Genomic DNA, 14,434 nt, shown 5'->3' with positions numbered 1-14,434 from the left:
GCAGTCAAGTTATCATTCCTTAGTTATTGTCGTTGCTATTACTACCATAATTATTAAGAAAAGAAATAAAACAGTTGATCTGTGGTGTTCAATACTCACTTTTGGCTAATTTCAACTGAGTTTCCCTCTGGCCCACTCCTTCCCTAGCAATAAAGAGTGTGGTTATAGAATTGGGAAAATTTGAGGAAATGTTTTCCCTGTTGTGCTGAAAGATAGAGCTTTAGCCTGAGCTGAACAGAGTAAAGGAGTTGCCAGCTCCTTCTTAGAACAATATCCTCTCCCAAGGATGGGTAAGTTAGTGATACCGACATTGGCTAAGCCTTTTAGAGAAGGCCTACCTACAGATCTCTAATCATTGGTAATGGTCTACAGTACACTTGTTCCTGCTTCTTTGGGGAGAGGGTCAGAGTTGGGGGGAGCAGGGCTTGTGGGGGGAAGTGTTTTCCTTTGACACACGGTGTTCGGTGTTGACTTGCTCAGGACATAAGTGATTAAGCTTTCTTTTGTCTAGGGTCCTAAGTCTCCATCCGCACACACTTGATGAGTGAAAATGTTTCTCGGGGACAAAACCTTTTATGGAAAGAGCAGTGCCCTTTGCTCGCATTCCTAAGCCTCCATTGGTAGGCTTGGTGGCATCTCGCCTTAAGTGTAGAACGTTCCTTTTGGGTAGAATCCTGGGGGAATCATAAGAATCATGACATAATAGAGGCTTTCCTAGACAGCAGCGAGAAGGCTCAGTGACTCACTGCTTCAATCACAGCATGGAAGGAGGGGCTCCAGGGATGTGAGTGAGTAGTGGGACTCCGGGGAAACCCTATTGAACTGAGGAGCTGCCGGGGTCCCTGTGGCCATTATTTATCCACCATGTTCTAATTATGATTTTCCCCACTAGCCACCTCAACTACTGTCGCTGCCACCACAGAGCCAGCCATCGTTGAGTCGGGGCATAACAGAAGCAGGGACCAGCGCCGAGACCAGGGCTGGTGTGAAGAGACCGGAGGTCACCATGGTGGGCAACCAGCGCTACGTAAAAGTCTACACCCTGAAAGATGAACAACAATGGGTCATTCTAGGCACAGGGTACATCTCATCCACTTATGAGGAGGGGGCCCAGGCCATGTGTCTGCTAGTTAGATCCAAGTCCGATGACTCACTGATCTTGGAGTCAAAGATAAATCCAGACATGTACTATGAGAAAGACGGAACGTTAATTTTTTGGTTTGAGGCTGAGAACCGTGGTACAGCGATCCATTTCCAGGACACGGCAATTTGTCATAAGGTCTGGAAAGCCATTTGCCAGGTTCACAATAAAGTCCCATGTGTCGAAATGATACATGACATCATGGATGAATCAGAAGCCAAAGAGGGTGATGACTCGCCAAAAACCAGTGAACTGACTGACCTGCCGAACTGCGAACTCGGTAAACTTGGAGAGATTGTTGACTTAGTTACCTTGGGTCTCACCTCACCTGTGGATAAAGAAATCCTGGCTCTGCTCTTGGAAAGGGAGGACTATATTCAAAAACTACTGCAGTTGTTCCACACTTGCGAGAACCTAGAGTATACTGAAGGCTTATACCACTTGCATGAAATTATTAAAGGAATCTTATTCCTCGACAATACATCTCTGTTTGAGATCCTGTTTTCTGGTGAGTGTATCATGGATGTGGTGGGATGCCTTGAATATGACCCTGCTTTGGCTCAGCCAAAAAGGCATAGGGAATTCTTAACCCAAAATGCAAACTTCAGGGAAGCTATACCAATAACAGACAGTGAAATTCGACAAAAAATACATCAGACATACAGGGTACAGTACATTCACGACATCCTTTTGCCTACACCATCCAAGTTTCAAGACAATATTCTTTCTAATCTTACAAGTTTTATTTTGTTTAACAAGGTTGAGCTAGTCAACATGTTGCAGGAAGATGACGAGTATTTGGCTGAAGTTTTTGCACAGATGAGGGATAAGACCACAGATGATGATAAACGGCGTGACCTGGTTTTTTTTTTAAAGGAATTCTGTGTATTTTCTCATCTATTACATTCTGAAAGCAAGTGTGCACTATTCACAACACTGACAGAATTGGGAATTCTTCCTGCTCTTAAAATTGTAATGGGCATGGATGATTTGCAAATAAGGTCAGCTGCTACTGATATACTTGCTGATGTAGTGAAGTATACTCCATTCATTGTCCAAAGATTTATGATGGACGAAGCCCAGCAAAGTGAAGATGGCAAACTTTTCACTAACTTAATAATTGAAAAAATGATCTGTGATACTGACCTTGAGCTAGGAGGTGCTGTTCATTTAATGAGACTTCTTCGTGCTCTACTTGATCCAGACAACATGCTGCCAACGCATAAAAAATGTAAAAGAAGTGAATTTCTAAATTTCTTCTATAGACATTGTATACATAACTTCACAGCACCACTTTTGTCAGCTACTTCAGAAGATATATGTGAAGAGGATAATATAGTTGGATCTGACAAAAACAACAAAAATTGCTTCAATAATTACCAAACAGCAGAGCTGCTTGCCTTAATTTTAGAGCTGCTCACATTTTGTGTGCAACATCACACGTATTACATAAAAACCTATATTTTGAGAAAAGACTTGCTAAGAAGAGTCTTGATCTTGTTGAATTCAAAGCACACTTTCCTGGTCTTGTGTGCTCTTCGCTTTATGAGAAGGATGATTGGCCTTAAAGATGAACTTTGTAATTTTTACATCATCGAGGGAAACCTTTTTAAGCCAGTTGTAAATGCCCTTCTGGATAATGGAACTCAGTACAATATGTTGAATTCAGCTATTGTTGAGCTGTTTGAATACATAAGAGAGGAAAATATCACGTCTCTTGTTGCACATATAGTTGAAGAGTTTTATGAAACACTTGAGTCAATTGAATACGTTCAGACATTCAAAGGATTGAAGATTAAATATGAAGAACAGAAATACCGGAACAATCAACTATGGAAGAATTTGTATCCTGTACAGTATAGTAAGATATTTTGCAGAGGTGCCAGTGTCTTGAAGGACAAGGAAGAGAAGAGTTTTAAAGAAAATATAGAGGAAGGAAAAGCAAGTATGTCATCATCAGAAAGTGATTTTCAAGATCATTATGATAAATCTGTGGAGACTGAAAAAGCAAAAGAAAATGAAGACAAGGTAGATCTTCCCCCCAAAACATCTTTGGGTGGCTCTGAATTTACTTCATTCCATTCTGGTAGTGATGCTAGTGGAGCAGGTAACCCAAACGATAGCAGCATGGTGGACTTAGTGGATTATTCAGATGACGACAAAGAAGATAAAGAAGGTGACCCCCCCCCCAATAAAAAACTACATGTAGCTCATAAAGGCTTAAGGGAAAACGCTTAACATTACTAAACTCTACGTTACTAAAACTCTGTACACATCAAAGCATTAATAAAATTCTGTAACATTAGCTGAAACATCTGAATCCAAATCTTTCTCATGTGAACTTATAACTATTCAATAAGTAGCAAAGATGCTCAGTGTTACCATCTAGGAGAATTTATTTCTGTAAAAATAACCAAACTTCCTAGAATTCAAAAAAAGAAAGAAAAGAAAAAAGCTAACCAGAACCTGAGCGATAACTTCTTAGCAAGAAAAAAAGTCTTGTTTGAGGGGAGAAAACAGGTTGATTATCTAATATTAATGTAGTTCTGTTTCAGGGGTGTATATTAGAAACAACTGTTAACAGTATAACATTATTTGCCCAGTGGTTCTGGCTATTGTTTTCTTTTTTCAGTTGCCTTCTTTGAAATAAAAATTTACATTCATGTTTATGTGGAAAGCTAAGTCAACCGTAATAAAAAATAAATGTTAAGCTATTCACATTTCTGTGAAGATTTGACAAAAATTCACCCTTATGAGTAATTAGAGGGAAGTAACTTTTGGTATGTATTTTCATGAACAAAAAAGGAAGCTGGATTCAAAATGTGCTGTTCTTAACATAATTTTTTGTTTGTTTAGATGAGATGTGAAGAATCGGTCCAGTAGTATTCTAAAATAGTGTTCTCTAAGACCTTGGGAGTGGATAGAAAAGAATACTTCCAACTGCCTAAATTGTGAAAGATACTTGGAAGTCATTTCCTGATTCATTAATAAAGTTGTGTCTGTCTTCAGAGCAGTGGGTAACATTTAAAGTGTAATTTACAGAGACTAACAATTTACAAAAAATAGTGCTGAATGAAGTGGCACTTAATATGTAGAAACCATTTTGGACAGTTTTTTAAGAAAAAGTTACTTGTGTCAAAGTACACACACAGTACATGAAGTTTTTTTTTCTATAAACAAACAGAAATATGAAAGGTGCTTTATTAAAGAGTGAATGCAAGTGAATTTCTAATAATAAGTTGTAACAAAGAATTAAGTGGTTTTATTTTTAGAGGAGGAAGTTAACTGGGTCCATTTTTCCTGGAATTGCTTAAATTAAAGCAGTTTCTCCTACTTGAAGATTTTAGAGTTAATTTTAATTATGACCATGGTTTGAACAAGATAGACTGTGTAGATAGGAAGTATAGTTTTCCAGAAGACAGATATTTCTCTTGTATTAAAAATACCACTTGTTTTGTACCATTTGCTGATATTTATGCTGAGCTATACAATTCAGGAATTTAAAAGTGACCCTGTAATTCCAAAAATAAAAGAGACCATTTTAAATGTACTATTATGCCATAGGAGACACATCTTATGAAAAACTGAGAGATTGTTGTGTTAGAGCTACAAAAAGAGTGTATTCCTAAAACAACAAATAATCATTTCATCATCAAATATAAAGTCTGATAAAGTGTGGACCTCACCTCAGGAGATATAATCAGACATTACTGAGGACATGACAGGGGAATGTTATCTGTAGTACACACATTTACATGCATACACAGCGTTTTATCTGAAAAAATTATACTTAACTCTTTGTTTTGGTGGTAGTAGCTCCCGTTCCTTAGCAGAACAGATATTTACAACCAGACAGAGAAAAACAATTCTTTGGTGCTCTCTCTGCTTATTCTCTTCTCTTCAGCTAGTTTTAATCAGCCATAAAAAATGGACACTAGGAGGAAAAAAAAAATGAATATTTTCATTTCTTGTTGTATTGTCCCCAGTGAGTGTGTAAGGAAAGACGAGGGAGGGCATAGCTGTAATGGGAAGTTAATAAAAGGTAAAAATAAAAACAAGGAAAAAAGAACAAGAAAAGAAAAACAAAAGAGAAAAGGACAGGCATTCTCTTGAGCTGAGCTGCGTAACCTCCGTGAGCCCTTTTCTAGTCACAGCAACTTAACATTAGGGAAACAACATGACAAGCAAAATGGTGCAAAGGCAGATTGCCCATCAGATGGCATAACCTACTATTAAGGGAACATTTAAGAGGGCAGCAAAACACAGACGAGCAATCCTTACTGTCTGCACACTGAGTGAAAAATTGACCAAAATGTTCAGTCTCTGTAGAAAGTGTGTGTGAGACGATACATGTCAAAAATGTTTACTTTCACCTTTAAGTTGTTAAGAAGTAATTTTAAAAGTCCCCTTAAGTGGATTATTTATGAAAAGAAGAAACAGTTTGGAATGGCCTTGTACTTACAACAAAATTCAGATGAGCGTTTTTGAAGAGGTGCCCTGGATTTGTCAAGGTTTCGGCTTTAAACACGTGACTTCCAGTCACCTTTATGGCTTAGTGACTTTCTAAACACACCAACAAAGGGAGGGTGATATAACAGATAAAGCAAAAGCTTCATATTTAGACAGCCCTTGATGACAATGCAGGCTCCGATGCTTACCAGTTCCATGACCTTAGGCAATTTACTTATTTTCTCCTTTAGCCACAATCTCTCCATCTTGTCTTAAAAAATTAGAAACTATATATAAATTACCCAGAACATATTTAGTACTCAGTAAATAACTTTCAAAACTCATTATCGTCATCAGGAGCAGTATAATAATTTCCAAGAAGATGGAGGATAAAGTCAGGTATAAGCCCTTATATCACAAGTTACGCTCATAAATCAATAATCCTATATTCTTGATCAAATTGATAGCAACATGATACATTAAAAACTAATGAGTTCAGTTCTGGTTGGCAGACAAGTCTATGTATATGTATCATGCCTTGCTGAGAAACAACTGAAATAAAGAGCATAAAAGTAGACAGAAAAATAAACCTTCATAGCAATGAAGACAGTTGGGTGGAGTGGTGTCTGAGGTGTTAACCAAAGAGTGAGAGATGTCAGGAGTGAAGGATGGGATTGAAATTAGAAAAGTAGGAGGGAAGATGGGGAGGGCATCGAAGATTTGTAAAAGAGGCAAGAGTCACTGAGCCCGGTTCCCCTTGTCCCATCCCAGCAAGCAGGGTAGTCAACTAGAATGTGTCCCTAGATAACAGCCCGAATGTCCTTGCCCTACAGCCCCTGAGATAACAGGCAAAGCTGAAGGCCCTGTTATGGATGTTGTTGCCTCAGAGTTAAGCCCTTCTCTTTGGGGTGTTGGAGGATCCAGGATGCTGAAAGCTTACCACCCAGAGGTGCAAGTCCGTGTTTTCAGGAGAGAGACATGTTAATGCATGGCTCCCACCCAAGAAGTACAATCTCAAGACCATAAATGGAGCCCATGGAAAGAAAATCTTTACAACTGGCAGGCCTGTCCGGTGGTCCCAACACCAGTCAGGGAACACAGTTTGAGGATGCTAGCAGGTCAGCCTTCAGGTTCCCAGTTCAGTCACAAAAACAGCCTAGTCCTTGTTTTGGAGGGTTTGCTAAGTGCAGTCAATCCAATTTTCTTGTTTGTCCATGCCACCAGCATGGTGGCATGACCTTAGTCCATCCCATGGAATGACTGAGATTAGGAGTCAAATGACATCCAGAGGGGTGTGTGTGATCATCCCCTGCTTCTCCTGATAGATCTCTCAGTAAGGTTAAGGGAAAGGGTGGTCAGAGCTGCTTAGCTGGGGCTGGCAGACCCAGCAGTCAGTTAAACTGAAGACTCCTGCAGGAGTTTGAGGGAGCTGCACCAGAATGTTTCCCTTGGGGAGGAAGTCTCCAGAGGCAGCTCTGAAATGCATGGGTCCTTAATGCCCCTTCCTCCCCTGTGCAACCCTGGGTGCTGGGTTGTTGCTCTTCCTCCGCCTCCACAATACCTGAGTGCCCCTTTGTGGTAACTATAACGTTGCCCCTTTTTCCGTTCATTCCCTACTCTCACCCAAACTTTTTATCTAGAAGGATCAGGTGTGAGAGGCACAGGACATTTATATAAAACCAGAATTAAGTTTGAATCATGTAGTTCCCATTTTTGCCCTGCTGCCACCATGGCTATACCAGCCAGGCTGGTCTGGGGAAAGAAATATGCATCATGCCCCGAAATGGTCATGTCAGAACCCTACCTTTTCAAAAGAGGCCTATATAATTTCCCGTCCCTTTAGTCCGGATTTAATGACCAAATTGCCTTACTCTGATGTAGGGCTTCTCAACGTCACAGCTGTTGACGTTTGGGGCCAGGTCATTCATGGTTGTAGGAGGCTTTCCTGTGCACTGCAGGATATTTAGCAGCATTCCTGACATCTACCCACGAGATGCCAGCAGCACACCCTCAGCTGTGACAACCAAAAATGTATCCAGAGATGCTATATATCCCTCAAGGGGACAAAATCACCCTTGACTGTGAACCTCTAGTCCAAAGATGTGTGGAGCTTAATTCAAGGGCTTGCTTCTCTTACTTTGTGGATATTGGGTCCACATCCAGTAGGCTGAGTCATCTTCTCTTTTTACCCACTACCTGAAAGACCCCAGCACATACAAGGGTCAGGTACATAACATACTTTCATAGAAAGAGAACGGACTTTGATTGGAATCACAGAGATCCCAGTTCTGCTTTTCATTACAAGTGTAATCAGGGCATCTTATTTGACACCTCTAATCTCAGTTTTCTTATCTGTAATATATGGCTAACCACACTGTTATGGCTGAATTGTGTCCACCAAAATCCATATGTTGAAGTCCTAACTCCCAGTACCCAGTCCCATACAAATATATGGGACTATATTTGGAGACTTGGTCTTAAAAGAGATAAGTTAAAATGTGGTTATTAGGCTGGACCCAACTCCAATATAACTGGTTTCTTTAAAAGAAAGAAATTTGGACACAGACATACATACAGAGGGAAGACCATGTGGAGACACAAGGAAAAGATGGCCACCTACAAACCAAGGGAATGGGCCTCAGAAGAAACCAACTCTGCTGACACTTTGATCTTAGACTTCTAGCCTCCAGAACTGTGAGGAAGCAAATTTCTGTTGTTTAAGCCCCCCAGTCTGTGGTACTTTGTAATGGCAGCCTTAGCAAACTAATACAAATATCTAATAAGAAGAAGTTCTGCAAAAATGAAAGAATACATATCTTATGAATATCACAGAGTTATTATGATAATGAGTTCGAAAATGAGATATGACAATAGCAACTCTTTATTAAGTATGTGTTATATGTCAAACACACCTTCTTAGGCAATTTACCTACATTATTTCTAATTTCACAATAAACCTGCAAGGTTGATGTGGTGACCAGGAGAGTGCACTTTGTAGAGAAGGAGAATGATTGAGTAAACTAAAGGGCCTTAGCCACTGTGCTCTGCAACCATTGCCCCTCTTTCTCCCAGGCCGCACTTGCTAGCCAGTGGTTAGCACGGCGTGGGTACTAAAACAGGCTTGTTCCTGGAAGAAGAGAAACTCCTCTGACTGGAGACTTTGACTTGAGGACTTTCTGAAGGCCTTCCTGAGCATTCTTAAACTGCATGGTGATCTAGGATGCTGCCATCATTCTCTCTCTCCGTCACTTGACGTCAGAGTGTATCATGGTCCGACGGCTCTTCCAACATTCTCCAGCTTGCTCTCCATTGCCTCTCATTAGCTTTTCCCCTAATAAAATCCTTACATGCTAAATCCTCTTATGCTGACTGTTTCTTGGAAAACCTGGACTAACACAGAATGTATTTTGACTATTTGACAGGAGAAATAGAGGCACACAGAAGTGTGTTCCCAGAGTTGCATAACTAGTACTAGTGAGACTATTCAGATATGTTTGTCTAACTCCATAGACTGATTCTGCTACATATAACGTGTCTTGAAATATATGGTGAAAGTACTTTAAACATTAAAACCATTATATGCACCTACCATATAATATATATTTATTAATAATAAAGTAGAAATCTGAAATCAATATCTCATGTCTTTGAACAATCTATGCACATAAATAGTAACAATGTCCCTCTTTCTGCTTTACCCACACTTCCAAATGTTAAGCTAACACTGCTTGAATCCTCCTCCATGAAACACTGTACTGTGCAAACCACTGTCATCACACTTATCACAAGAGTTGCTAAAGAGGTGACTGGTGAAATTTTCCCTCTCGCCTCAGAAGTCAAGACAGGTAAAACAGCTAACTTTCCCTGGGTGCTAAGCACCATGCTACTAGATACTTTATATGGGTGGTGGGACACATTGACATTAACCTTGGCGGTCCATATCACCACTTCTCACGCATTTGCTCATGCTAGAATTTAGTTGGTAATCTGAGAAAACTGGCTGGCATAGGGATTTACTTGATGTACTGAGATTAACTTTCAGCCCCATTGAAGAACGGAGGCTGGAAATAGAAATTATGTCCAATTATGTACAACTTGAAATTAAACCCCTTGCGTTTCAGAGTGTGTAGACTGAGTTTCCTAACCACTAGACTTGCACCAACTCATGTTCCTTTCTACCCTTCTATTGGATTGTTTTCATGTTTGTTTGTTTTTCTTTTCCCCTTTATTGCTTTCCAAGGCATTTTTTCAATTCTAATCTGGTAATTAGTTACCTTTAAATTGTAACATGCACACTTTATTTTATAAAGACTAAATTTAATCAGTCTCTCCTTCCCTGGAGTAATTAAAGGAAATTGTTTTATATGCATGATCTCTATAGTATTTCATGTGATTGCTGTTCTGCTATATTTGCCACTTTTAGCTGTTTTCAATGCAGGTAGTATTTGGAGAACACTGCAGAAGACTACTTTGGTTGGAGAGTTACTACGGCAACCCTTCAGAAAAGGAGGACCTTATGGGCTGAGGAGCCTGATAAGCTACCCCATAATATTGGGTTGCTGTACACATTAGGTACCTGAAATCTAAGATCTATCATTCCTACAGTTTGCTCAGGAGCTCATCCTTATCAGTCTGATGAACATGAATTTGGTGTTCAACGGATTTTATATGAATATACTCATAACAAATTCATATTATAGTTATGTGTGTATGTACATAAAATATATACTTTACTATGTAACATTGATAGACATTTACTCTTTGTCTTTTCCATTCTCCCTCCATTTCCCTGAGAATTATTCTAAATTTGCAATAGGAAATTCAACTTCCAATTCTTAGCCAAGCACTTGGAGTGGGATTGACCCTACCCCATCACCAGCCCCAGGGACATATTAGTGTATGTATTTCTTGACATTTGCCACTGTTACATGGATAGATATACAACAAAGACAGAGCAGATGAAATGCATAAGTTCTAGGAATTCTATTCTATGAGATCTACTTGAGAAGATTCTCTTTGCTGCTGGATGTAAATGAGAAATGTGTCGCTTTGGGAGCCAGTGGCAGCCATAATTTGAGAACAAGGGAAAAAACATACTGCAGAAGAAACCAGTAGCAAAGAAGCAAGGCAGATAATTGTATAGAGAGAAATCCGTCTACAACATTAATCCCTAAATCAAGCTGCAGCTAAAGCTTTACTTTTGGATTATTGAATAACCAGAGAAAATGTTTCCTTTGTAATTTAAGCTGATTTACATTGGGTTTTCTATTATTTGACATATTCTGAGAATATTACAGGTGAACTCTGTTTAAGTGTCAAAGATAAAAATTAACTACAATGTTATTTTAACCGCTTCAGGGCACAGAGAAAAAGAATGTCCAAACACTTCAAAAATTGGATTGGAATTTTACTAGAAAAAAAACAAACAAACAAGAAGATTCCCCAAAGAAAATTTTAATTCATATTGAAGCAAGTTCCTAAATAAAATACCACCAGTTGTAACCTATCAGTACATCATGACTATTTTTCTAGTGAGTGAGGTGTTTTTTATATTACTATTACAAATAAAAATATTCATCTCGGGGCTTCCCTGGTGGCGCAGTGGTTGAGAGTCCGCCTGCCGATGCAGGGGACACAGGTTCGTGCCCCGGTCCGGGAAGATCCCACGTGCCGCGGAGCAGCTGGGCCCGTGAGCCATGGCCGCTGAGCCTGCGCGTCAGGAGCCTGTGCTCCGCAGCGGGAGAGGCCACAACAGTGAGAGGCCCGCGTACCGAAAAAAAAAAAAAAAAAAAAATACTCATCTCGTAGAACACTAAAATAATTATAAAATTTAATACCCATTTCTGATAAAAAGTTAACACTTTCTTAACTGTGTGTAGCATGTATCCATAGAGCTGATATGTAGCCAGTACGTACATACTGGTAAGGCATACTAGGTAGTGTACAATTTGACTGGTTGCTCAGTGCTCATTGATAGAGGTCAAAGTCTGTTGGGTAGATGCTGTAGTATGTTTTGAACTTCATTCCATTATACAAACGTCTGTGTTAATGTGTGTGTATTAATGTAAAATATGTTCTATATGTGTATATGAAAATCAGAATCATATTTAATGGTGAATCCTTAGGGAAATATCTATTATAGTCAAGAGCAAGATAAAAATACCACTAACCAGTCATTATTTTACATTGAACTGTTGCTCCTAGCCTATCCAATTAGATAAGAAAGGTAGAAAAGAGAGCTATAAATTTTGGGAAGAAGAAAGACATTATCTTTTTCAGATTTTATTATTGTATACTTTGAAGATCCAAAAGATCTGAAAAACAAAAAGCGAATTCAGTAAGGGTGTTGATTATACAATTAGTAAATGACAGCCAGTAACTTTCCCTTATCTTTTCCTTTAAGCACAGTAGCTACTTAAAATTAAATGTCTATAATAAATATAAGAAATGTGTAAAACCTATATGAATAAAGCCTTAAAGTTTCTTAAGACACATTAAATCCTTTACTAAGATTTTTAATAAAAATCCTTTAATAGGGCTTCCCTGGTGGTGCAGTGGTTGAGAGTCCGCCTGCCGATGCAGGGGACACGGGTTCGAGCCCTGGTCGGGGAGGATCCCACATGCCGCAGAGCAACTGGGCCTGTGAGCCATGGCTGCTGAGACTGCGCGTCCGGAGCCTGTGCTCCACAACGGGAGAGGCCACAACAGTGAGAGGCCCCCGCTCGCTGGCAACTAGAGAAAGCCCATGCACAGAAACGAAGACCAAACACGGCCAAAAATAAATAAATAAATAAAATTAAAAAAAAAAAAATCCTTTAATAATAACATGCCTTGATTTTGGACAGGAAATTAGCATTGTGAGGAATTCCATTTTCCAAACATAAGTTCATTAATGTAATGCAATCCAAGGAAAAGTACTATGAAGATTTCATTTTTTTAATATAAGATTATTCTGAAAATTATCTAGAGATATTACTAGTTGAGAGTAACATGGACTTTTATGAAAAAAATAATGTTAGAGGATGACTTCTACTAGATATCAAAATATGTAAGTCCAATTTAATAAAAACCTTACTGTACTGGTGCAGCAAGAAAGAAACATTTTAGTGAGAAGAATAAAATTTAGAGATATATTTATGGGGTTTCTCATATGCTAAATATGGGGTAAGCTAAGTTATGCAAACATGGTGTTGGTTCAGCAGTCTAGACACTAACAGAAAAATGAGACTTTATCTTATATTATTAAAATAAATTTTACAGAAATACAGTATTTCAAGAAAATAAATCACAAAACTACTACTTCATTTTGTGATTTTACTAATCATAGGTGGTAAAGACTTCTTTTTTCATAATGACAGGAAATCCAAGTGGTGACAAAGGGAAAGACTGATATATTTGATGACACAAAAATGTTCTGTGGTAGTGGGAAATAAGCCAAATATATATCTGTTTTTCTATGGGTTATACTTTCTTTTTTACAATCAAAGAAGAAAAACATAAATGACTAAATTTACTGGTAGAAAAAACATAAATTAGCAGTTCACAGAAAATGAAATACCAAAAACCAGTAAACATGTAATCCTATAGTCTGTGGCAAGCTGAAAAAGATACGCTCCCCCAAAGATATTTACATCTTAATCTCTGGAACCTGTGAATATTACTGTATATAAATAACAGTCTTTGCAGATGTGATTAAATTCAGAATTTGGGGATGGAAAGATTTTCCTGGGTAATACAGGTTGGCCCTAAATGCAATCCCATGTATCCTTACGAGAGGAAGGCAGAGGGAGGTTTGACACACGTACAGAGGAAAAGGTAATGTAAAGGCTGAGCAGAGAAAGATTCGAAGTCTTAGCCTTGAAAATTGGGATAACGTGGCCACAAGCCAAGGAATGCCAGCAGTCACCAGAACCTGGAAGAGGCAAGAAACAGATTCTCTCCTAGAGCCTCTGGAGAGAATGCAGCCCTGCTGACACATTGATTTCCCCCCATGATGCTAATTTTTGAACTTTTGTCCTCCAGAACTGTGAGAGAATTTTTTTGTTTTTTTGTTATTTATTTATTTATTTATTTTGACCGTGCCGCACGGCATGCGGGATCTTAGTTCCCTGACCAGGGATCGAACTCGTACCCCCTGCAGTGGAAAGGCAGAGTCCTAACTACTGGACCGCCAGGGAGTTCCCTTTTTGTTGTTGTTTTAAGTCCCCCAGTTTGTGGTGATTTGTTACAGCAGCCACTGTAAACTAATCCATGCCCTAACAATTAAAAATATAAATTAAAATAACAATGAGATATTATTTTACATTTCTGGGCAAAGATTTAAAACCTTGGTGAAGTATGGTGATAGAAGAAAAGTGGGGTACTTTTATTCTATTCCCCTGCAATTTTGAAATATGCATAGAAAGAAACACAACCCTTGATTCATATATTATTTTCTTGGAATTTTTCCTAGTAACATATTCAGAAACCATGAAGAGACAAATGTACCTTGATACTTACTGCAGCATTGTTTAGAGTAATACATTCTGTAAGTAGCTTAAATGTCCATCACCGAGTGACTAGAATTACACATTATAGCATAGTATGCACATATGTTATATTATTTGAAATGAGATTTTTTTTCCTGAAAGGTTTTTCTTTAATTGAAGTATAGTTGTCTTACAATGTTGTTAGTTTGTGGTATACAGCAAAGTGATTCACTTACATATATATTCTTTTTCATATTCTTTCCCATTATGGTTTATTACAAGATATTGAATATAGTTTCCTGTGCTGTACAGTAGAAATGACATGAGATTCTTTTGTCTCAGTTTCAGCTGAGGTCCTAACACTGGACAACAAAAC

General features: G+C 38.6%; 1 protein-coding gene across 1 annotated transcript; it reads left to right on the top strand.

The window, feature by feature from the left end:
- The first annotated feature begins 1,006 nt into the window (after positions 1–1,006).
- LOC136142028 (serine/threonine-protein phosphatase 4 regulatory subunit 3B-like) lies at positions 1,007–10,115 on the top strand. The gene is made up of 5 exons (XM_065900132.1): positions 1,007–2,513; positions 2,673–3,317; positions 6,424–6,545; positions 7,472–7,621; positions 10,029–10,115. The coding sequence occupies exons 1-5, from the start codon at positions 1,007–1,009 to the stop codon at positions 10,113–10,115; spliced, it is 2,511 nt and encodes an 836-aa protein (XP_065756204.1).
- The last annotated feature ends 4,319 nt before the right edge of the window (positions 10,116–14,434 follow it).

This window comes from Phocoena phocoena, chromosome X (genome assembly GCF_963924675.1).
Source record: "Phocoena phocoena chromosome X, mPhoPho1.1, whole genome shotgun sequence".
Lineage (NCBI taxonomy): Eukaryota > Metazoa > Chordata > Mammalia > Artiodactyla > Phocoenidae > Phocoena > Phocoena phocoena.
Note: the sequence above shows the minus strand (reverse complement) of the source record. Positions and strands in the feature narration are given on the sequence as shown.

Bases quoted from the DNA above. Each gene is read 5' to 3' on its own strand.
- LOC136142028 (XM_065900132.1), top strand. From the start codon at position 1,007: ATGGTGGGCAACCAGCGCTACGTAAAAGTCTACACCCTGAAAGATGAA. The intron at 2,514-2,672 runs ATAATTACCAAA...TCCTGGTCTTGT, and splicing joins AAACAACAAAAATTGCTTCA to GTGCTCTTCGCTTTATGAGA. The intron at 6,546-7,471 runs GTCCGTGTTTTC...ACTCTGATGTAG, and splicing joins CTTACCACCCAGAGGTGCAA to GGCTTCTCAACGTCACAGCT.